General features: G+C 48.3%; 1 protein-coding gene across 4 annotated transcripts in view; it reads left to right on the forward strand.

The window, feature by feature from the left end:
- Positions 1-21,709, forward strand: part of UBR4 (ubiquitin protein ligase E3 component n-recognin 4) — a 130,718-nt gene that overhangs the window by 88,227 nt on the left and 20,782 nt on the right. For all 4 annotated transcript variants that reach the window (XM_066270272.1, XM_066270271.1, XM_066270270.1 and 1 more), the window contains 23 exons: positions 433-518; positions 1,215-1,302; positions 1,562-1,755; positions 3,421-3,660; positions 4,075-4,213; positions 4,921-5,046; positions 5,166-5,294; positions 6,281-6,624; positions 8,175-8,265; positions 8,561-8,645; positions 8,811-8,938; positions 11,034-11,163; positions 11,285-11,442; positions 12,109-12,218; positions 12,891-13,032; positions 13,621-13,702; positions 14,031-14,204; positions 15,983-16,104; positions 17,389-17,586; positions 18,271-18,351; positions 19,244-19,331; positions 19,859-19,986; positions 21,239-21,346. In XM_066270272.1, coding sequence (XP_066126369.1) covers positions 433-518; positions 1,215-1,302; positions 1,562-1,755; positions 3,421-3,660; positions 4,075-4,213; positions 4,921-5,046; positions 5,166-5,294; positions 6,281-6,624; positions 8,175-8,265; positions 8,561-8,645; positions 8,811-8,938; positions 11,034-11,163; positions 11,285-11,442; positions 12,109-12,218; positions 12,891-13,032; positions 13,621-13,702; positions 14,031-14,204; positions 15,983-16,104; positions 17,389-17,586; positions 18,271-18,351; positions 19,244-19,331; positions 19,859-19,986; positions 21,239-21,346 — 3,171 coding nt within the window. The remainder of the gene's footprint in view (positions 1-432; positions 519-1,214; positions 1,303-1,561; positions 1,756-3,420; positions 3,661-4,074; positions 4,214-4,920; positions 5,047-5,165; positions 5,295-6,280; positions 6,625-8,174; positions 8,266-8,560; positions 8,646-8,810; positions 8,939-11,033; positions 11,164-11,284; positions 11,443-12,108; positions 12,219-12,890; positions 13,033-13,620; positions 13,703-14,030; positions 14,205-15,982; positions 16,105-17,388; positions 17,587-18,270; positions 18,352-19,243; positions 19,332-19,858; positions 19,987-21,238; positions 21,347-21,709) is intronic.

The following is a 21,709-nucleotide window of genomic DNA, read 5'->3' on the forward strand; positions in this document are numbered from 1 at the left end:
ACTGGCACGTAAGTGCAATCTGAAACTGGCCTAGCCAATAGAAGTAGATCAAGTAGGAAGAAAATGCAACTCATTGAAGTTGCTTGGGAAGGACAGTACTCCCTGGTTTTCCTAACAGCCCTGATGACGTCCCCCAGAGTGTTTCTGCAACTGGATAACCTTTCATGGCTTCTCCATAAGATTCAAGTTTATCTTCCTCCCCAAGATCTAAAAAGGTGACTCTCATAAGATTCTGGAAACTTCTAAGGAAGACAGAATCCCTTAAACGACTAGGAATTAGGCCCAGCTTAGTGTGATTCTGTTAGGGGCTGAGAAATCTGGTACTTCTGGGGCAGTATCATGTAGAAAGCAGATGACAAAAGAGGAAAGTCTTTTCCCAATAAGACTTTCCCTTGGGCTTCAACTGTGGTCCTTTATTGACTTCTTTTGCAGTTGAAGGAATATTCACAGAAGGCCGTGGAGATTCTGCGGACGCAAAACCATATTCTTACCAACCATCCCAACTCCAACATTTACAAGTGAGCTTTGTTCTGCTTTCTCCCTATTTGAAGCTCAGCCAGCAGTCCAGGTTGCTCTCTCCATGTTGATTGGCTCGTACATAAGAATCATTATGACCCTGCTTGGTGGTCTTTGAATCCCTCCCTCATAGCTGGGGCCTTGCACACAGAAGTTACTCAAAATATAGTTGCTGAATTTGGGTATGGTAAGTAGTCATTTAAGAAGGTCTCTAGTTTCAAGGGTCTGAGTCTAAAAACAAGTTTACAGAAAATGGCTGCATTAAAAAAAATTTTTTTTTAAATAGAACGTTGGTTAAACTGACAAGTTATTATTTCCATGATGTAATAGTGACTATTATTTTTTTTTCTTCAAACTTTATTGAGGTAGTTTCCATACCACAAAAGTCACCTATTCTTAAGTATCCAATTCAGTAAATATTAGCATATTTCATTGTTACTCTGAGTCAAACTTGAACATAACTTTTCAGGACCCCTTGACTGCAGGAGGCTCAGAAACAAACATGTGAAGTTGATTAGTTGAGCCTTCCTTCCTGTGACTTCTGAGCCCTGTCGGCATTCCTCGCTTGTCCTTGTGCTCTTACGAGTGTGGGACCGCCCTGTGGGATGTTGAGCCGTGGCCTTCTCATGACATCTTTATGAAGCTCAATGCTTTCTAAGATGAAAATTTCTTTATGCTGAGACTGGTTTCTTCTTTAGCACCTTGTCTGGCTTAGTGGAGTTCGATGGCTATTACCTGGAGAGTGACCCCTGCCTGGTGTGCAATAACCCAGAAGTGCCATTTTGTGTAAGTGACATCTTCACCGTGGATGGTCCCGAGGCTTACAGGACCAGTGGGTTCTTCTCAGAGATTGTTACCGCATAGCTGTTCCTCTCCTAGTGCTTGGTCACTAGTGGCGTGACTACCTGCCATGCTTTTTACCTTAAATATAATAGAAATTTTATCTGTGGATGAAGAGTGGGTTGCATTGGTGAATTTTGAAGAAGACAGGATAAACTGTTAGCCTCAAACTAATACAGTGCTTTGTGTATACTCTTGTGTTTAGTATATCAAGCTGTCTTCCATTAAAGTGGACACACGGTACACCACCACCCAGCAGGTTGTGAAGCTCATTGGCAGCCACACCATCAGCAAAGTAACGGTGAAAATTGGAGATCTGAAGCGGACCAAAATGGTGCGAACCGTCAACCTCTATTACAACAACCGGACTGTGCAGGCCATCGTGGAGCTAAAAAACAAGTACGGGCTCTTCAGCCTGGGGAAGGGCAGGAGGCTTGTGAGGCTTCGCACCTGCTGCTGGCTTTGATGGCTGGAATCCAGGAAAAGCAGTGTATCCCTAGAGGTCCAGTATGGCCTCTTACCACTTTTGTCATGATCAGTTCCTAAGGATATTGACAAAGGTTATTTTAAAATCATGTCCAGTGGCGCCCTCGGGGTCTGGAAGCCCTTCAACAGCTGCCTGTGGATGGAAGCTGAGTCAGGCAGACTCCAGGCTTCTTGTACCCATGTTAACTAGAGCACTTCCATTTTTGTGTAAAACTATATTGCGAAGTAGTTAGGTTTAGACACTATTTTCTTGCTCACAGAGCAGGTAGTATTTCCCCAGAAGTTACTCTAGTCCATAGCCCTTCCATTTCTGCATGGTGCCTTTCCTCTGTATCAGCTGGTGTTGGGTCTTTCTAGCTCATGGATCCCAATGTTTGAATCGGACATGTCGTATATGGGCTAAAGAAGGTACTTGCGGGTTGTGGTGCTGACTTTTACAGACAGATCTTACTGTTGAGGTGTCTCAGGTATTGCTGTTGGGAGGGAACATGGGTAGATATCACTTGAATAGTAAGACTGACAGTGCTGTTAGCACATGGAACGAAAGTGTTAGTATTATTCCAGGAGTCAGAATAGGGCTGAAGTGTATGTATAAACAAATGACCACCAGGAACTCTGCTTAAAGAAAACTTTCTTGTCTTCCTTCTAAAAGCATAGTTAATACTGGTGACCTGCTAGTAGAAGCTGCTCATGGGGATAACCCTGATCCCTTCTGCAGGAGGGGACTTGGTTTTCTTTGTATAGAGTCAGTGCAGCTGCTGGAAAAGCACTTAGACTCTGAGACTGTGGGTGCACATCTCAGTTCTACTGCCTGTCCCTAACCTTGTGGTTATGTAGCCTTGGTTTCCTTAACTTTACTTAGAGATAAGTTCACTTTCAGGGCTTTATTTTAAAGATTAAATAAGTTAGTATACATACATGTTATGTGTACCATATATATATAGAGTGCTGAGCACTGAGCCTACCAGCGCATGGCTCAGTGCTCAGAGAACATTGGTTCTGATTGTATTAACAGAATTTCCCTGCACTGTTACATGCCTTTCTCTCCTGACTCTGCTTGGCACTCGGTCCAGATTCTGGCATGTCCCTCTGCCTCTCTAAAGCAACCTGAGCTTTACCTTTCCAAGGTAGCTGTCATGCTGGGAATGTGGCTCTTGAGATAACTGGCCTCAGTGTGGCCCACTTGTGGAGTAAGGTCTTCCCTGGATAAGGTCTTCTGTTTTTCTGGGGATCTCAAAAATTGTCATATGGAACGTCTTAAAGCACATGTATGTTCTATCCTTTTTTTTTTTGTAGAGAGAGGGTGGTGGAAAATATTTTAAAAATTAGGGTGCTGTTATTTTTCAGTTTTCCTGCTTTTAGAGCAGTGGTTATAGACTATAGTCTTCATACAACATCAGTGTGGTTAACTCTCAGACCGGCATGAAATTTCTGGCAGACAATACTGTTAGAGTAAGCACTTCATTGCCTTAGGAAAGTACATAGGGACAGTTTTTGTCTCATCAGGCCGTCATCACTGAGGGTTAAATGAGAGGCTCTCCAGCCTTCTGCCCCTCTGTCTGACACCATCTCTCTTAGGCCGGCTCGCTGGCACAAAGCGAAGAAGGTTCAACTGACCCCTGGGCAGACAGAGGTGAAGATCGACCTGCCCTTGCCCATTGTGGCCTCCAACCTGATGATTGAGTTTGCAGACTTCTACGAAAACTACCAGGCCTCCACTGAGACCCTGCAATGCCCGCGCTGTAGTGCCTCAGTCCCTGCCAACCCGGGGGTCTGCGGCAACTGTGGGGAGAACGTCTACCAGTGTCACAAGTGCAGGTAAGCAAGTAGTTGTCACCCGGGCCAGGGCCATATACATTCCTTGTATTTTTCTGCAAGCGTCTCAGCGTGGGCAATTTTGGTGCCTTCACTATAGGTAGAGGATTATGGGTATGTAGAGTGTGAAGTCCAAGGGTAGAGAGAGAAGGAGGGGCGGGGAAGTAGGGGGTGTGTGTGTGAGTGACTCCATACTTCTATGGTGGGCAGGGTGGGGGGTCCCTAAGTTTAGTTCTGGGTCTTCCTCTTGTTACCTGGCTACTTAAGTCATTCTCACCTATTTGTTATTGTCCTTCCCGTAGTCTCTGCAAAGTTTCCAAAGTATAGATGCAACCTAACCCATTTCCTCCTGGGTCACCCCTACCTGCCCCATCAAGCTTCTGCTGTCCCCCTGACCCAAACACTTTGATTCTTCAGATCCATCAATTACGATGAAAAGGATCCTTTCCTCTGTAATGCCTGTGGCTTCTGTAAATATGCTCGCTTTGATTTCATGCTCTACGCCAAGCCCTGCTGTGCGGTGGACCCCATCGAGAATGAAGAAGACCGGAAAAAGGTGAGACCACCTCCGTCCTAGACTCAGGGCCATGGCCAAAGCTGGAGGGGGGCAGTGTGCTTTCCCTTCTAGCCCTAGTCTTCCTCAACTCAGCACTATTCCCAGGGCCCAGCTCTTGGGTGGGAACAAATAATGGAGAAGGTGTCTTACAACACGTGGCTTGCCTAGGATCTGGGGGAAGTGTTGGTGTAAGGTAGAATATCTCCAGGGGCAGATGCCATGAGATTTGGAAAGGTGGAGAGAAGTTGGGTGCCTTGCCCTGCATGTTCCCTAGGACCTGCTTCGCAGTGCAGCTGTTGGCCTACCTCAGGATGAGCTTACCAGTGTGATGCGACGGGGCTGGACACTAGAGGAGTGGGGTTGGACTGCCGGGATGACTACTAGGAGCAGCATGGGAAAGAAAGGCCTTTTAGCTTTGGAGTCAGAAGGACTGAGGTTCCAGTCCCAGCTGTGCAATTTAATCCTGTGTGACCTGCCATAATTCTCACCATTGCATGTTCCTGTGTATGTCGTATTCTATATGTACATTGTATATTATTAAAAATAATACCTCTGCCCCACAGGGTTATTGTGAGGAGTAGAAGCAGCATCAGGCACAGGGCCTGACCAGTAGGGAATGTTTCAGTGAATGGTTAGCCAGCCAGAGTACTCAGGGAGAGCATCCTGCTGAGAAGCCCTCACACACGTCCCTCTCTTTTCCTGCCTAGGCCGTTTCCAACATCAATACACTTCTGGACAAAGCCGACCGAGTGTATCACCAGCTGATGGGGCACCGGCCGCAGCTGGAGAACCTGCTGTGCAAAGTGAATGAGGCAGCTCCTGAGAAGCCGCAGGTGAGCCCAGGTGGACGGGGTGTGTGGAGAGGGCTTCTGGGTGACAATGGGGGGGGGGACTGCCCCTGGGGGACACCGTCTCATGGTGGAAGGCTGATGGCCTCTCTCTTGGGTTGCAGGATGACTCGGGCTCGGCTGGGGGCATCAGTTCCACTTCGGCCAGTGTGAATCGTTACATCCTGCAGTTGGCTCAGGAGTACTGCGGAGACTGCAAGAACTCCTTTGACGAGCTCTCTAAAATCATTCAGGTAGAGAAACGGAGCGGCTTTCGGGTGTGTTTGACTACGTATTGCCGATAACTGTTTTTGGAGCAGCCCTGCGCTCTCAGCCAGCAGTGCAGCTCTTGGGGTGCCCTTGCCAGGAGGCGCTGAGAAAGCAGGGTCTACATGCCCACCGACACCTCTTCTCCCCCACTGCACTTTCCACTGCGTGGCAGAGCTAGCTTCATCCTGGAAGATTGAAAATAAGAGAGGTTGTGATAGATCTTTTTTTCTTGACCATTCACAATGCATCTTTTAGTGGAGGGGTTACTGGTTTTAAAATATTGGGTGCCAAGATCTTGTTCCCTTTTTCTGATGTATGTGATTTGGCAGGCTAGGTAGGTTTGGCATACCAACTCCCTTCCACCAGGGTGGGTCGTATAGCAGGTGGAATATTGATCTGCATGGATGGGAGGCTGCCTGCAGACAAGGAGCACAGTCAGTATCTTTCCTCCTCAAATCTCTGTTCTGTATGAGACTGTGTTACGTAGGCACTAAGGGCATGTGCCTGCGACCAGGCTCTGTTCTGACCTTGCCACTTACCTTGGTCAGCCTGTTTTCTTCTCTAAAGTAGCATAAAGTATCTAACTGGTAGGATTATCAAGGTTAAATTAGAAATGCATGTAAAGTGTTCTTTCAAACCAAAGTTTTTTAGTTAATTTTTTCTCTATTTTAATCTCTGAGTAGTGAGTTTTTTTCGTGCTTGCTGACCCCCGGGAGTATTTTTTTAAAAAAATGAAATTAGTTCGTTACAGTTTTATTAACTTAAAATCATATTTGTTGGATAACCAATTTATGGAAACAAGAGTAACATACATTTGCCTTCTTTTAATGTTGCCTTATACATTTTTAAAATAAAAATATTTGTACAGTCACACTCTGATGGTCAGGAGGCATGAGGACATACGTGAACATTCATACTACTCAAAGGGTTAATTGCTAATTTCTTTCTCCTTTGTCTTTTTTTTCCTCAGAAAGTTTTTGCTTCTCGCAAAGAGTTGTTGGAATATGACCTGCAGCAGAGGGAGGCGGCCACCAAGTCGTCCCGCACCTCTGTGCAGCCCACCTTCACTGCCAGCCAGTACCGCGCCTTGTCCGTCCTGGGCTGTGGCCACACATCCTCCACCAAGTGCTATGGCTGCGCCTCCGCTGTCACCGAGCATTGTATCACTCTCCTCCGGGCCCTGGCTTCCAACCCAGCCCTGAGGCACATCCTCGTCTCCCAGGGCCTTATCCGGGAGCTCTTTGACTACAATCTGCGCCGAGGCTCCGCAGCCATGCGGGAGGAGGTCCGCCAGCTCATGTGCCTCCTGACTCGGTCAGAGCCCGCGCCACTGCGGGGCCAGTAATTCCTGCTAATGCTGGGCTTAGGGGCAGCTGCGACGTTGGTAGCATTAGAGGGTGCAAAGAATTATGTGTCTCACTGCCAGACAGCTTGGCTAGCTTATCATACGGGAGAAAATGGAGTGTCGGCAACATTGTATAGTGTATTGGCTTGTACTCTGTTGGCTCCAGTGAGGTTTCCTGAGGAAGGGATCTCTGAGTTCTGGTGGGGGAGGAGAAGAGAGACTGGGTACTTGGGCTCAGGACTCACCCTAGAGAAGACAGGGGGGCATTGGAGCCCAATGATTAAGAGTTTGGGCCGAGGCTCGGCATCTGTTACTTGTACTGTGGGCCTTGGACAAATTGCTTAACTCCTCAAGCCCAATTTTTCCTCATCTGAAAAGTACTGCTGATAGTAAATACCTTAATGGCTCGTTCATGGTGAGGATGAAATGCAGTAATTCTGTAAGAACTCATAAGGTTGAGTGCTTAACATATGCCAGTGTAGTAGTACCCAGAGCTGGGTGCAGATGTTTACTGAGTGTGTGGCATAAACTGTGGAATATGTTACTGGTTGATAAATATTACTTGTATTATTTATTCACTCAGCACATATTTATTGAGCATCTGCTGAATGCCAGGCACCATGCTAGACTCTGATAGTACAGTGGTAAATGGGATGAAGTCCCTACCCTCACATAGTTCACAGTCTAGATGGGAGAACTGCAGTGGAGAGAGCATCCACTGTACGGTGTCGGGAAGTTAGATTGTGAGAGGAAGCAAGGCTGGGGTGGCCCTGATTGTCAGGGGATTGCTGTGCAGGGTAAAGGGTCCAGGAGACCTCGGAGGGTGGTGGTGCTGGAGGACGGAGCTGTGGGAGCAGGAGCAAGCTGTGCGGTGTACAAGGCATGAGTTGCACGCATAGGAAGTGCACATGGAAGGCTGGGGGGCGGGGCAGCAGCATGGCATTCTGTGCAGCTGACTGAGGGATGCCCTGGGGAGTCGGGGGTGGGATTTAGGGTCTTGGATAAATTCTGAGGGGCCTTATAGGCCATTGTAAGGCCTTTGGAAAATAAGAAAGCAATATGGTAGAATTTGTGTTTTTTGCTATTGTTAATGTAGATATTATTACAAAGGGGCATGGGCAAAAACTAAGGTGGCCTTGTGAGAAATGAAGTGGAGGCAATTAGAGCAGATGAGGCAAGAGTTGTGGCCAAGACTGAGTGTGAATGCCTAGATCTGGGGACTGTGATAAAACATCCGGTGCCTGAGGGCTCTGCAGCCTGGGATGGGGACGCGGAGGAAGCCTCCCATGTGGGCACTGCTCTTTCCCCGCCAACGTCCCCTCCCAGGGGGCGCCATGACCAGCACCCTTTCCTTTGCTGCACACCTCACTGTTGTGGGCTGACACTGATCTTGGCCCCGGGGGGGGGGGGGTAGCGTAGACCTGGGTTTCCTTTTCTTTTTCTCTGGGTTCCTTCAGGTGGACAGGAGGGGCACCACCAATGGTGAGTGACAGGACTCTGGGTTTTTTTGTTCCTGCAGAGACAATCCAGAAGCCACCCAACAAATGAATGACCTGATTATTGGCAAGGTCTCCACAGCCCTGAAGGGCCACTGGGCCAATCCTGATCTGGTGAGCAGGGCAGGTGTCCCCAACTCCTTCCACGCTTTCGCTCTTCCTGCACTTCCACCCTGCAGTCCCGTTGTGGTGACTGAGCAGCACGCTTGCTTGCAGAGCTCATGTCCCAGCGTGGTTTCCCCAGGTCGGACCCAGCTGCTCAGGGCAAAGAGCCTCCTTTTCTCTCTCTGATGATTCTGCATGTGGCCAGAAGTTCTAGCTCTTGGTCCCTGGGTCAGAACTTGGACATCCGCCAGTCATGGGATTGACCCTTCAGACTCTACTCATGCCTCTTCTGCTTGGCCCCTAGGCAAGTGGCCTTCAGTATGAGATGCTGCTGCTGACAGATTCCATCTCGAAGGAGGACAGCTGCTGGGAGCTCCGGTTGCGCTGTGGTGAGTTTGAGGGACATCTGGTTAGGAGCCTTTCAGAGAAAGGAAAGACTGCCTCAGGGTGCAGTGTCCACCACAGAGGGAGGGAGGGGACTACACTCAGGCCACCTCGCTGGAGCAGGTGTGGGGTGCTGTGTGATCTGACTCTGCCTTCCTTCCCAACCCTAGCTCTCAGCCTTTTCCTCATGGCTGTGAACATTAAGACCCCTGTGGTTGTTGAGAACATTACCCTCATGTGCCTGCGCATCTTACAGAAGCTGATTAAACCACCTGCTCCAACCAGCAAGAAGAACAAGGTACTGGGCCGGGGTCTCAGAAGGAAGGTTACTTGGGTGGCAGCCCCTGCCCTGCCCGGAACGTCCCTGACCCGGGACAGGGGGCAGCATTGCTTCCTTTGCCACAGTTCAGCAGATGTGGGGATTTTGAGTAGGAAGGTTTCTCAGAGGAAACTCAAGAGTAAAATAAACACAAACATAACTGCAGAGGGCTGCTTTCTGCTGTCACATCAGGTGACCTGCAGCTCCCGGCCAGCATGGTGCTCTTCCCGCCCGTGCCTCTGCCCACGTGGTATTGTGACCTGGGCAAGTTATTTAACTCAGGTTCCTCCGTTTTTCCACCTGTAAAATGGGAATAGAGTCTCCACCTTGAAATGTTGTGAACAGTAAATGATTTAATAAAGACCAAGGACTCAGAGCAGACTCTGGCCCCCGTCAGTCCTTAATAATGTCAGTTATGACTGTGCTGTCGTCTCTTTCTGGAACGCTGTCCTTCATCTGTCAGCTACTCCTTAGAAGACCCACTTTTCTGCTAGGCTGGCTGTTAGCTCCTTGAATCCAGGCATCATCTTTAAAAAATATATTTTTTAATGTTTAGTGCATAGCATCATATCTAACATGTAACGGCCACTCAGTAAACCATTGCTGAGTGAACGAAGCCAGTTCCTATCCTAAAAAGACTAGCCAAGCCACAGCCTGACTTGCCTGCCCCAGCTTGCAGATTACCCACGCCATAGTTCTTTCCCGGACATGCCTGGGGGAAGAACTGCCTTTGTGGCCCTGGGGCCGTTCCAGGGCTGCTCCTCTCATGGGATCCCTGGATGGGGAACAAAGCCTTCCTTGCAGGAAGGTGGCTTTCGGAGTGGGAGGCACTAGGGAGGACGCTGGTGTGGAACCACTGGCTGCATCTCCCTTGTCCTGGGCTGCCCAGACAGGCCTCAGAGAAGACAGGACTGACGTACCTTCCCTGCCCTTTAATGAGGGTTTATTTCCCTTCAGCTGATTCCCAGCAGATGAAATTGGTCCTTGACTGAAAAGAAGAGCCTCATGCTCACATGTCATTTTTTCTGGTGTGTGAGGTGAAGGGAGATTTCCAGAGCTCTGATCCACCAAGCCCTGTGGCCCAGTGTCTCTGTGCACGTTTTGCTTAGTTTTAGCCTTGAGAGAACCGCCCACATGTCTCTGGGAAGACTCTCAGGGACTCTGAGGCTGGTATTATTTTTATTATTATCCCAAGTCACTATTTGCCCTGTGCACTCTGCTGCCGTTTGTTTGGCCAGTGGTGCCATTGGCGCTGGTAGGACTGCTGGTGTCTGAGCAGGAGAGGCAGCGGCTCCCGCCTCCCGGGCCCCTCTTCCCAGAGCTCCCTGGGAAGCAGGCGGAAGAGGTCGCTGGCTTAAGTGTGGGATACTAGGCATGATCCCATGGTCACTGGCTTCAGCCCAAAGGTCACTAACTTGAAGCCCAAGGTTGCTGGCTTGATCAAGGGATCACTTGTTCTGCTCTGCCCCCCTCTCTATCAAGGGTCATATGAGAAAGCAATCACTGAACAACTAAGGAAGCTGCAATGAAGAATTGATGCTTCTCACCTCTCTCCCTTCCTGTCTATCCCTATCTGTCCCTCTCTGTCTCTGTCAAAAATATGGTAGTTATAGGTAGAACCACACATATAAAAGTTCTTAATGTTCTAAATAATTTTATAAGCGTGTGATGAGGTCCTGAGGCCAAAAAGTTTGAGAATCGCTGGCTTAAGAGTTCTGGTTAGTCATGGCTCTTTAAATTCTGAGGCTGCTCAGTGACCCTTAGGATTTCTGTGTGGGAAACCACCAGTCTGCCTGGGGACAGGAATTAGTGAAGGTGCTGCAGGATTGCCTGTCAGAGGGCGTCTCCGTCCTGTCCAGCACAGTCTGGTCGGTGGCCTTAAGCTCAGCGTGCAGATGCTGCAGCTAAATTGGATCAGAACGTCCTAACAGGAACATGTATTTGGGCATAAAAGGGATGACTGTTGATCCTTCTGATCTTCCCACCTTTGCATATGTCCCCTTGGGGCGTCAGTGCTGCTGTGGCTCCGATGTGTCCTCACGTACTTTCCCCTTGTGCCGCCTTCCTCCTGCAGGACGTCCCCGTGGAGGCCCTGACCACGGTGAAGCCGTACTGCAATGAGATCCATGCCCAGGCTCAGCTGTGGCTCAAGAGGGACCCCAAAGCGTCCTATGAAGCCTGGAAGAAGTGTCTTCCTATTAGAGGTGTGTCGTCCCTTCAGGACTTGGGAAATCAGTCCTTCCTGCCCCTGTCCTGACAGCCCTAAACTCCTCCTCTTCTGTCACTTTCTCTTGCTGACCTGTCTTGCACCCCTCTGCCTGCCAGGGATAGATGGTAATGGGAAGTCCCCAAGCAAATCAGAGCTCCACCACCTCTATTTGACGGAGAAGTATGTGTGGAGGTGGAAGCAGTTCCTGAGCCGTCGGGGCAAGAGGACCTCCCCATTGGATCTCAAGCTGGGCCATAACAACTGGCTGCGGCAAGTGAGTGACCCTCCCCGGCCGCTGCCTCGGCCTACCCCTGCCGGCCCTGGCACTGTGCACTCTCCCCTCTCTGCTCGGCTTTCTCACCTCCCTACAAGGAGGGCAGAGGCGGCGGCCCTCAGGTGCAGCCGCAGCACTGTGGCCTGGCCAGAGCAACCTCCTGAGCCCTGCTTGTCGGGCTGGTCTCGCTCTCTGCACTCCTCTCTGACCACTTAAAGGACCCGAGCGCAGTGCCCACAGTTCCTTCTCCTTCCGTCTTCTGTAGTTCTGCTGTGTTCCCTCTTTCTAGTTAATGTCATAAAGGAGTAAAGTAATTACACTTTCAGAACACATGTGTCCATTGATAAGATGAAAAATACTTAGCATATAGGTGTCCCCATAATAGAATTATAGAAGTCTTCGATGAGGAAGACACCTGCTGGTCTCTTCCCTGCCGGTCACCCTGGGTGTACTCTCCAGATTACTCTTTGTGAGGAAGGCTCCTTCGCAGCTGCCTTCTAGGCTGAGGCAGTCAGGCCTCCTGCTTGCCTGTGATTTCTGCTTTAACCCATTCCTGGCGAGGTGCTGGAGGGCTTCCTCTGGGTGGGTGGTGTAGTAGTTGACTCCTGCTCGGGGCCTGGTGAGAGGCTGTCCCCTGAGCCCGGGGCTTTCCTCCGTGCCCTGCAGGTGCTCTTTACACCGGCCACACAGGCTGCGCGGCAGGCAGCCTGTACCATCGTGGAAGCTCTAGCCACCATTCCCAGCCGCAAGCAGCAGGTCCTCGACCTCCTCACCAGGTACCATTTGAGGGGTGGGGTGGGCAAAGTGGTCAGGCTTCATTTGGAGCCCTACCTGCTTTCCCAGGGGACTTCATAGAGGGGGCTGATGGGAGGCACACCTGTGCTCTAAGCGATCTCATTCCGCATAGAACCCCACAGGAACCAAAAAGTTTGAAAAAGCTGAGTTTTAGTGGTGGGAGTAGTAGTTAACAGAGCACCAGCACCAACTTCTGAACATGGAAATGCTTGGCATCCATGATCTCATTTAATCCTCAAAGCAGCCTGGGCTTAAAGGGGTTAATTCACTTCTCCACTGGAAGGCAGCATTTGAGTTCTGGCAGTCTCATTCCAAAGCTACGTTACTGGCCACTCTGGTGCACTTGCCTTCTAGCTGATTCAGTCAAAAATACAGCCTTGCTGCCCACATAATGACTGTTCATATTTTGGTGCTTGTTCCCAGTGCATCTAGTTTATTGCATTGCATTCCCTGTTGTGTGCTCCAGGTTCTTCCCAAGTGTGGGAGGTTCCCAAGCGGGACGTTTGGGTTTTCTCAGGGGCCCTTCTTCCCGCCCAGAAGGCAGAGGGGTGACAGGCAGCAGAGGACTTGAGGGGTGGCAGGAGTGTGAGGAGCCGGTAGGCTACTGGAGCTGTTTGAGTTCTCTCATAGTGCCCTGTCTGTCTCGATGGCAGTTACCTGGACGAGCTGAGCATCGCTGGCGAGTGTGCCGCCGAATACCTGGCTCTGTACCAGAAGCTCATCACGTCCGCTCACTGGAAAGTCTACCTGGCCGCCCGGGGAGTCCTGCCCTATGTGGGCAACCTCATCACAAAGGTATCCCAACCCGCAGCCCAGGAGAGCGCTCTCAGTGAACTCTTTCTGATACACATGTTGCAGCGTTCTCTTGTGCTGAGAAGCAATGTTTGTTGAAAATATTTTTGTGACTGTATTGTGTTTGTCACAAGAACATAGCAATCTGTTGGGGCACTCAGGATCTTCCCAGTATTTAGGCAGTCCCTTAATATCAGTGCAGCTGTCTGAAGCTTCTTGGAAAGGAGTTTTGCAAAGATTCAGCCTGAGGGATCATTAGAATAAAATGATAGTGACTAGAGCAGCAGTTCTCAACCTGTGGGTCGCGACCCTGGCGGGGGTCGAACAACCAAAACACAGGGGTCGCCCAAAGCCATCGGAAAATACATATTTATTATACAATACATTTTTAAATAAAATATGAGTTTAAATAAAATACATATTTAGGCGACCCCTGTGTTTTGGTCATTCGACTGCCGCCAGGGTCGCGACCCACAGGTTGAGAACCGCTGGACTAGAGTGTCTTTGGTTGGTGCTGCAAGCTCCTGGACCAGTGGTGGAGGTGACTAGGGTTATAGGCAGTGCTGTCACACTGTTTATTGTCTTGTTTAGGAAATAGCCCGCTTGCTGGCCCTGGAGGAAGCCACGCTGAGCACAGATCTGCAGCAAGGCTATGCCCTCAAGAGCCTCACAGGTAGGGAGAGCCGCCAGGTCCTTCCTTAGGGCGCCCTGGGTGTAGTTTGGGCACTGACTCTGAGCTCACTGGGTGCTGAGGCTGACTCTTCCCTCTCGTGTTGATCATAGTGCCCAGTTAAGCTCTGCAATTTTTATCTGCAGGTGTATGTTTTTGAGCTCCTGTTCTGTATTGACTACTACACTTCATTGAACACACCTGTTCTGTGCCATGCACAATGATAACTTTTTCCTGCTTTGGAGTTGCTCATAATGTTTTGAAGACATAGACCTTCCTTGCTTATTGTCTCATTCAGAGCTATTGCAGTGAGTTTTTCCTGTCCCCACAGGCCTTCTTTCCTCCTTTGTTGAGGTGGAATCCATCAAAAGGCACTTTAAAAGTCGGTTGGTGGGTACTGTGCTGAATGGATACCTGTGCCTGCGAAAGCTGGTGGTGCAGAGGACCAAGCTGATCGATGAGACCCAGGATATGCTGCTGGAGATGCTGGAGGACATGACCACAGGTAGCACTGCCCAGTGGCCTGGAGCTCAAGACCCCCATGTCCCTCTGGGCCTGCCTTGGTACACTAGTTTGATTTTCCTGAGTTCTGCAGAGCCAGAGGGGCAGCATATGTTTCCACACATTCAAGTAAAGAAGACTGGTTCTTGGAGTTATAAAATTCCAGAGCTGGGCTCAGTCAGTTTGGACTTTTTGTATTGAGCTCAGAGCAGGAAGAGGTCAAGCGTTCTCAGATTGGTGTCTTTTATTGGAAAATTCGTAGCAGTTATCCTTTCGGTTGTCTCTGCCCATTCTCCTTTGTCCAGGGGAACTCCACTCACTCTGTCATCCATATCTGTTCACCTCTCTTTCATAGTGTTCATCTCACACATCTATGCTGGTTTTGGACGATTTCCTCTATTCTGTTGTTCAAGTCATTGATTTTTTTTCTATAATCTGTGTTACCTGTTTAATCCATCCATTGTGTTTTCATAGTACTATGGAGATTTTATAGGTTGGCTTTTTATCAACATTTCTTGGCCTTTTTATAATCTTTCAACGTATCAAATATGTTCTGTGCCTGATAATTCTAAAATTTGAAATATTTTTTATCTGATTCTGCTGTTATATCAGCCCTTGCTTCTAGTGCCTTAATATATATATATATATAGTGACTTTTGGCTGTGTTTTGGAGATTTATCTGTAGAAACTCTTCAGGATCTGAGTCAAAGATGGGTTTTTCCAGAGAGGATTTGTAATGTTCCTGTGAGGCAGCTCAGGGCATGGACATCCCAGGGCTGCCTTTAACAGAGTTCTAACCTTTGGATTTTCAAACCTTTTAGGTAGTGTGTCACAAATCTCTGTGAGCGGGTGAGGTCTGAGATTTCCCCCACCCTCTGCTCAGTGCTACATTTTAAGGGAAGTTATTTGCTTGGGGGAAAGGGGAAGTTGTTTCTAGTTGAGCCTCAAGGTAAAGAAAGCTCTTACAGGGTACCAAATCTATGTGTGCATAGGGCGTTCCTGCTACACTTTCCACTCTGGCAGGTTGGGGCTTTGTGTCCAGCTCTCAAATCTTGGCAGGTGATAGAACCAAAGCTCAAGGCAAAGGCAGCCTCAGTGTTCTTACTTTCCTGGGTTCTTGATGTCTTTTAAATTTTGGCTTTTGATTCTTTGTGGGAGTGGCAGTTCACTGATATCTTTCTGGTCAGTATTTGGGGTTATTTTGAAGTGGGAAAAAGTGGGGAGTCGATCAGGGGACACAGTCTGCTGTGTGGCCAGACATGGAGGGCCTTTTGCTACCATTCTGTTATGCCATGCTCAGCTGGCTTGTGCCCTGGTCAGTTGGACTCTTTCAAGGGGATGTTTTTTCCCCTTTATGTGACTTGAAGTTATGTCTTTGGCTTATAAAAGGCAATCTACCTTATCTTTTAGAGAGTTTATCACATCCTTTTGATTTGATTGAAATACAGTTAGAATCATCTCAAAAAAGTATCAACATTTGACATTTTCAAATACCTATATTGGCCATGAGAATGTGAGGTTGTGATTCTGAGAGAAAGACAAGTACACAGCTCACCGTGGTGCATGGTGCTGACTTGGGCATTTGGCTTTTATATGTGTTGCGGTCTGAGTATAAGAATCAGTCAGCTTCGGATTTTCATTTGAAGTATTGATGTTGTCCTATGGGGCATTTAAAGACTTAGCAGGCAGAAGGACTCTGTCTGTGATGGTACTTTATGTCAAGCATCATCTTGATAACTGAATTGCTTTCCTAACTGACTTGGCCGCTGTGATTTCTGGCAGGTACAGAATCGGAAACCAAGGCCTTCATGGCTGTGTGCATTGAGACAGCCAAGCGCTACAATCTGGATGACTACCGGACGCCTGTGTTCATCTTTGAGAGGCTCTGCAGCATCATTTATCCTGTAAGCAGTGGCGCTTCCCATGGTGCTCGGGTGTCAGCATGAGCCTTCTGCAGTGGGACCTCTCGGTGACCCATTGTAGTCATGGGCACACTTACTAGCTGTGGGCCATTTAGTTAACATTTTAGAAGGCATCACTGGCCTGACCAAGTGACGGTGCAGCGGATAGAGCATCAGCCTGTGATGCTGAGGACCCAGGTTCGAAACCCTGAAGTTGCTGGCTTGAGCGTGGGCTCATCCGGCTTGAGAACAGGCTCATCAACTTGACTGTGGGATCATAGATATGACCCCATGGTCGTTGGCTTGAGGTCAGTGGCTTGAGCCCAAGATCACTGGCTTGAGCAAGGGGTCACTTGCTCAGCTGGAGCCCCCTGGTCAAAGCACATAGGAGAAAGCAATCAATGAATGACTAAAGTGCTGCAACTATAAGTTGATGCTTCTCATACCTTTCCCTTCCTGTCTGTTCCTCTGTCTCACTTAAAAGAAAAAAACAAAACAAAAAAAACACTGATATAAAACCAGAAGCAACCTCATAATTTTCCTGTTCCTGATGTTGGAAAATCCAAAGACCTTCCCTTGGTCTTATTTTCTAGATAGAAGGTCAAGGTCAGCCTTATTTTATTTTTTAACTTCCTGTGCCAAAATCCCATGGCTTATTAATTCACTATGCCATGAAAGAACAACATTGAGTTAGAGTATAAAGAAAAAGAAATTCTCACCACCCTCCTTTCCCCATTTTGTGCATATATGCTTGTGTGTTTCCCTAGCCTGAGCTATCACAGAGCACAGTGTGAGCCAAAGTCCCTCTCCTGTTATCAAGAAAGGAGACACCGGGGTTCTCAGTGACTGATGAGAGTTCACTGTGGTTGGGCATGCCCGGTGTTACATAATACAGAAAAGACCCTTTTCCTGATTTGAGGGCCACCAGTAACCAAGTTAGCATCCATGAGATGGGCAGGTGGAGGAGAGCCTCCCTCCCCTCATTTCAGTAATACAGCTTCCACATGTCTCCTTATCTGCTCACTTTGTTGGGCTTTCTCTCCTAATTCACTCTTGAGCTTCAGAGGAGATGCTTTGTATGTAAGGCTGTTTGAATTATATTTGGATTTTTTTTAAGTCACCCTGAGCTTTCTATTCTTTGTATCTGTAAATGTGTAAGGGCTGGATCACTGGTGAGTTTCCTTCAGAGCATTGAGGGAACCAAGGTAGCATGGCCAGGCTTCTGCTGTCCCTCTACATTTATCTTTATGCCATCCCTTGTGATGCTTCCTTCTCTCTGTCCTTTAGGAAGAGAATGAAGTCACTGAGTTCTTTGTGACCCTGGAGAAGGACCCCCAACAAGAAGACTTCTTACAGGGCAGGATGCCTGGTAACCCGTACAGTAGCAACGAGCCAGGCATCGGGCCACTTATGAGGGACATAAAGAACAAGATTTGCCAGGACTGTGACTTGGTGGCTCTCCTGGAGGATGACAGTGGGATGGAGGTAACAAGTGTGGACAGTGCTGTCATGGTCAAGAGCATGGGCTGGGGTCAAATCCAGGTTCCTCCCTTTAGCAGCTGAGTAGCCTCGGGCAGCTAGCTTGTTTCACTGTTCTCATCTATATTTGGGGGCTCAAGATTCCCGCCTGCTGATGTAAAGGCTAATTACCTGTGAAGGGCTCTGCCCCATTCCTGGCATGTGGCGTTAAAGGGTTAGTGGCTGTTGCTGCCATGGCATAGACTTTAATTAATCCTGTTGCTCAGAGGCTTTTCAGTCAAGGTCCCTAAATACTGGCACTTTAGTCCGCATATCTGGTACCTTCTGGTAGACAGCCTTTAGGGTCCAGTTTTGTTATATACACAGTGACAAGCATGTTGTTTGAAATAGAGAAAACTGCTTTTTCTGAGGTTGACCTGAAATGGTCTTAGGCTAAGAGAAGGAGGTCCTCAGCAAGAGTTGTTAGTGTGGAGTCATGGTTTGGGTTAAGGGTGTTCATGACCCATGAAATTGTGCACAAAATTCTGTGTGTTGTGCACACACGTGCATCTTTTAGAGAGGGAGAGCTGATTGATCCTCGACACATAAAATTATGAATTATGAACTGGTGCTATAAAGTACCCTTTGATCTTGAAATTCACTTGCCTTACAATTACCTGGAATAACAGCCTCACCTTCTTTTCTGTTCAGCTTCTCGTAAACAATAAAATCATTAGTTTGGACCTGCCTGTGGCCGAGGTTTACAAGAAAGTCTGGTGCACCACGAATGAGGTATGTGCTTGTTTTGTTGCTGGGAGGCGCAGTCTTACTTTTCTGATGTGTGCAGACGTGTCGCAGGAGGGACCGCGTCAGTCATCACTCCCCCAGCTCATAGCAGCTCTCGTGGAGCAGCCCTTCCCTGATGTGGTTGCGTGGAGAAACCAGTCAGCTTGTCCTCCTTTTGAGGCACCTGACCAGTGAAGGTTGAAGAGCTGGGGTAGAGCAGACGCTGTGATCCTCCAGTTTACGGAATGCAGCACTTCTGACTTACCAAAGACTCGTTCCTCATATTCCGTCAGGGTGGAGGTTTTAGAGTGAGCAGATTTGGCTGAATCCTCTCCTTGCTGTGCCGTTCTATGAAGACCTTAGGCTCTCCATAGGCAAAGATTGCTGTACTGAGGTTTTTGTTTTGGGGTCCTGAGACTTGAATCACAACTCTTTGAGCCCTTTGAGCTCCCTTGTCCTGATTCTTTGGATAGTAGTTTCTCCTTCTCCTGAAGGAGGCACAGGCTTGGGATCAGACCTAGGCTTATAACTGGGTGACTTGGATTAAGCTGTTTAAATTTATCTAAAAGGGTATTAAAAAGGCTTAGTTAGCATAGGACCTAGCATAGAGTAAAACAGTAAATAATGTTACAGTTTTTACATAGAGTTTAATGAAATTAAATGAAATAGCGTCTATAACATGCTTCGTATCGTTTCTGACCTAAATAGACACTAAAGAAGTCAGCTTTCTTTCCCCTAAGTGAAAAGCAGTGCATTTGGATTCTAAGTGCTTTGGTTCAGATGTAGAGAAATAGAAGCTAACCATGCTGCTGAGGCATTAATTAATGCAAGACAGGTGTTCATTCCTTTGCGTTTTCTGGCCTATTTATACATACCCTTCTCAATTTTGTCTGCCCAGGGAGAGCCCATGAGGATTGTTTATCGGATGCGGGGGCTGCTTGGTGATGCCACCGAGGAGTTTATCGAGTCCCTGGACTCCACCACAGGTGTGTGGCCCTTCTCACAGATACTGCTGCATGTTGGATTTGAAGTTTGGGATCTATCAGCAGTTCATGTCCTGGGACTTAGGGCCATTCTGGGCAAATATTCTCTTGTACCTCTAATCAGAATTGAGGGCAGATTACTTCTCTGAGGAAAATATGGGTATATCTATAGCCTGATTCAGAAACCTTTGGGATTAGGAAGGAAAAAACCCAGTCTTAGAAAAAATAATGCAATTAGCAACAAATTTGAGTTCAAATTTATTTTTAGCTTAGTTTCTTTTTTCTATTGGTGGTTATGGTGCTTTTCTTTTCACACATTTGAGTAAATAATTTTAATTGACTTGAGTCTTTTAAAAAGCTACTAAGTGTGAGATAGTGTAGTTTAATATCCAATATCCACCTGTTTTATTGGCTGTGTCTTCATTGGAGAGATGAAGAAGGGAAATAGCTATCAGCCTGCAAGAGGGATGTCAGTTTTGCTCCCGTCCTCATCTTTTTCTCTGTTTTTGCTCGGGACCCTTTTCCCCCAGATGAAGAAGAGGATGAAGAAGAAGTGTATAAAATGGCTGGTGTGATGGCCCAGTGTGGGGGCCTGGAATGCATGCTTAACAGACTGGCAGGGATCAAAGACTTCAAGCAGGGACGCCACCTTCTAACAGTGAGTTGGAGGCAGTGTGGTGGGACCAGCCTTCAGCTTTGGCAGAGGCTCCTATGGAAAGAAGCTTGTGGTCATTGTGTCATTGCACCCTAGAGGGCAGCATGGTGCCATGGACCAGTGCAGGCCAGCGAAGGGCCTGGTAGCTTCCCTGAGCCCTGTGCGTCTGGGCTCCTTTTCCCCACTAGTACCTCTTCCTGCCCCACTTCCTTCAAAATGCCAGTGTGATGGCAGCCTTCTGCCATGTCCCATTAGTCACCTGTGGAACCAATATCTAATTGTCTTTTACTAAAAAACTATACTTGTGTCTGTTGTTAGAATTATTGTTGCTTTTTTTTTTCTTTTTCATTTTTCCAAAGCTGGAAATGGGGAGGTAGTTAGACTCCCGCATGCTCCCGACCGGGATCCACCTGGCATGCCCACCAGGGGGCGATGCTCTGCCCCTCTGGGGCATTGCTCTGTTGCATCCAGAGCCATTCTAGCGCCTGAGGCAGAGGCCACAGAGCCATCCTCAGCGCCTGGGCCATCTTTGCTCCAATGGAGCCTTGGCTGCAGGAGGGGAAGAGAGAGACAGAGAGGAAGGAGGGGGAGAGTGGGGGGAGAAGCAGATGGGCGCTTCTCCTGTGTGCCCTGGCCGGGAATTGAACCCGGGACTCCTGCACGCCAGGCCGACGCTCTACTGCTGAGCCAACTGGCCAGGGCTATTGTTGCTTTTTAAGTGCATTTTGTAAGTAACCCTTTCATTTTTTGTAGGAGGTTGTTTGCTTATTCCTCCACCTCACTAGTAAGGAACAGAGGATTCCAGAGGCAGCGCAAATATTACACTGTGATGTTTACCTCCAGTGGATGTACAGACATATCACTGTGCCCATGCTTTCAGTGACTTATGTGATTCTGAGCTCCCACAGGCCATGAGCTTTGGAATCTTCCTGCTGACTGTTAGTTCAGAGTCTGAATTAGTACTAGAATTTCCCTGTTCCGTTAGGAAGTGGCGTCCCTGCCAGTTTAGAGATGATGGAGATCTGCCCAGCCCATGAGGGCTACTGCTGGAGAACATTGCTATTTAAAATGCCCACCTGGTATGAGATCCCAGCCACCTCACCATGCACCCTTTAGGATCACTTCTCTCTGCTACCCTCTGGGTTTTAGGAGTACCCGCAGTTTATGCATGACCTCTCAAATAATTCTTTCCTGCCTGTGCCCACGTCTCTACTCTCAGATGGCCTCATGGGTTTTGACTGGCTTTTCTTGTCAGGTGCTGCTGAAATTGTTCAGTTACTGTGTGAAGGTGAAAGTCAATCGGCAGCAGCTTGTCAAGCTGGAAATGAACACTTTGAACGTCATGCTGGGGACGCTGAACTTGGTAAAGAGTGGGGGCTGCAGAAGATAAAGGTTAAGTCTTAGCAGTCCTGGGTGGGGGCCAGATAGCTCAATCCCAGACTTGGAGGAGATGGATTTGTGGCCTCTTCAAGCCTTTCGTCTGTCTGACTGGCACAGAGGCTTGGGTCATTCAGGCTGTCCCTTGTGCTGCTGGCTCACCCCTACACGGCTGCCATGACACCCAAGAGCTTCCTTGTCTCTTTCCTGAATTCAGATCAGGGGCAAGAGGAAGTTAGTCCTTCAGCAGTCCAGACCACACACCAATGGAAAAGTAGTGCCACTCGCCTTAGGGCAGCCAGGAAGCAGTCTGACACGTCACATTTTCTGTCCTCAAATACCCACACAC

This window comes from Saccopteryx bilineata, chromosome 3 (genome assembly GCF_036850765.1).
Source record: "Saccopteryx bilineata isolate mSacBil1 chromosome 3, mSacBil1_pri_phased_curated, whole genome shotgun sequence".
NCBI lineage: Eukaryota > Metazoa > Chordata > Mammalia > Chiroptera > Emballonuridae > Saccopteryx > Saccopteryx bilineata.